General features: G+C 37.6%; 1 protein-coding gene across 1 annotated transcript in view; it reads left to right on the top strand.

The window, feature by feature from the left end:
• Nucleotides 1-1,378, top strand: part of PGM2L1 (phosphoglucomutase 2 like 1) — a 73,920-nt gene that overhangs the window by 61,101 nt on the left and 11,441 nt on the right. Inside the window, exon 7 of the mRNA XM_012803468.2 lies at nt 924-1,113. Within this exon, the coding sequence (XP_012658922.1) occupies nt 924-1,113 (190 nt within the window). The remainder of the gene's footprint in view (nt 1-923; nt 1,114-1,378) is intronic.

Below are 1,378 nucleotides of genomic sequence, written 5' to 3' on the forward strand. Positions count from 1 at the left end.
AAAAAAAAAAAAAAAAAGGAAACAACACCCAAAGCAAACAGATAACCTTCAAAATGGGAAAAAATATTTGCATATTATGAATCAGACAAAAACTTGATAACTGGGATCTATAGAGAACTCAAATTAATCAAGGGAAAAGACCCTGGAAAAGGTACTTAATTGAGTTCAACAGGGGTTGGAGTATTAAAAGGTCAAGGTAACCAAAGTGACACATAAGAAGTGATTAAAATGCAGCTCATGGGAATCTAAGCAAGGCATGAAAGGAAATAAAGAAAGGAGAGGTCTGCTGGAGAGGGAGAAAAATCAGGAAGTTTTTGTGATGACTCTGGAAAGAGATGATACTTAGATAGAGGGTAACTTGTTTAGGGTAAGGGCACCGCAGACAGAGGGCTAACTTCCAGGTCAGGAAGTTAAACCACAAAGGGAGAGTGCATTTGAATTAGAAATCTTTTGATCTTTAAGTTAATACCTCCTACTTTGTTTTTTTAAATATCTTAGACATCTGGCCTGGTCTGGTGGCTCATACCTATAATCCTAGCACTCTGGGAGGGGAAGGCAAGTGGATTGCCTGAGCTCATAGGTTCCAGACCACCCTGAGCCAGAGAGAGACCTCGTTTCTAAATATAGCCAGGGGTTGTGGCAGGCACCTGTAGTCCCAGCTACTGGGGAGGCTGAGGCAAGGGAATCGCTTGAGCCCAAGAGTTTGAGGTTGCTGTGAGCTATGACGCAATGGAACTCTACCAAGGGTGACAAAGTGGGACTCTGTCTCAAATAAATAAATAAATAAAAATTAAAAATAAATAAAATATCTTAGACCTCTGCTGAAGATTTTAATCACTTTTTCCCAGAATTTGGCAATTTTTAATTATATCATACGTAACAAGTTTTATGATATTGATCAAATGGTGATTTTTCCTTTACAGGGAGTTGAACTCAAAGACCACCTTGAAATTTGTGCATACATCTTTTCATGGGGTTGGACATGACTATGTGCAGTTGGCTTTTCAAGCGTTTGGTTTTAAGCCTCCAATTCCAGTACCAGAACAAAAAGATCCTGATCCAGACTTCTCTACTGTTAAATGTCCAAATCCTGAAGAAGGAGAATCTGTGCTGGTATTTTTTTTAATATTTAAATTATTACTTTGTTAAACTATTAGAATAGATAGAACCCATTGGCGAAAATTACTTACGAAAAATTACTTACGAAAGTTCAACCCCTGTTGAACCACTGTAGTTCACATCTTTTAAATTATATTAGAGCCACAGATTGTATTTTGTTAAAAATCTCTATGATGGGTTCCCTACTTCTAGGCTTCTTTTTTTTTTTTTTTTTTTGAGACAGAGCCTCAAGCTATCACCCTAGGTAGAGTGTTATGGC

This window comes from Otolemur garnettii, unplaced genomic scaffold (genome assembly GCF_000181295.1).
Source record: "Otolemur garnettii isolate 467f Iridium unplaced genomic scaffold, OtoGar3 scaffold00001, whole genome shotgun sequence".
In the NCBI taxonomy this organism is placed as follows: domain Eukaryota; kingdom Metazoa; phylum Chordata; class Mammalia; order Primates; family Galagidae; genus Otolemur; species Otolemur garnettii.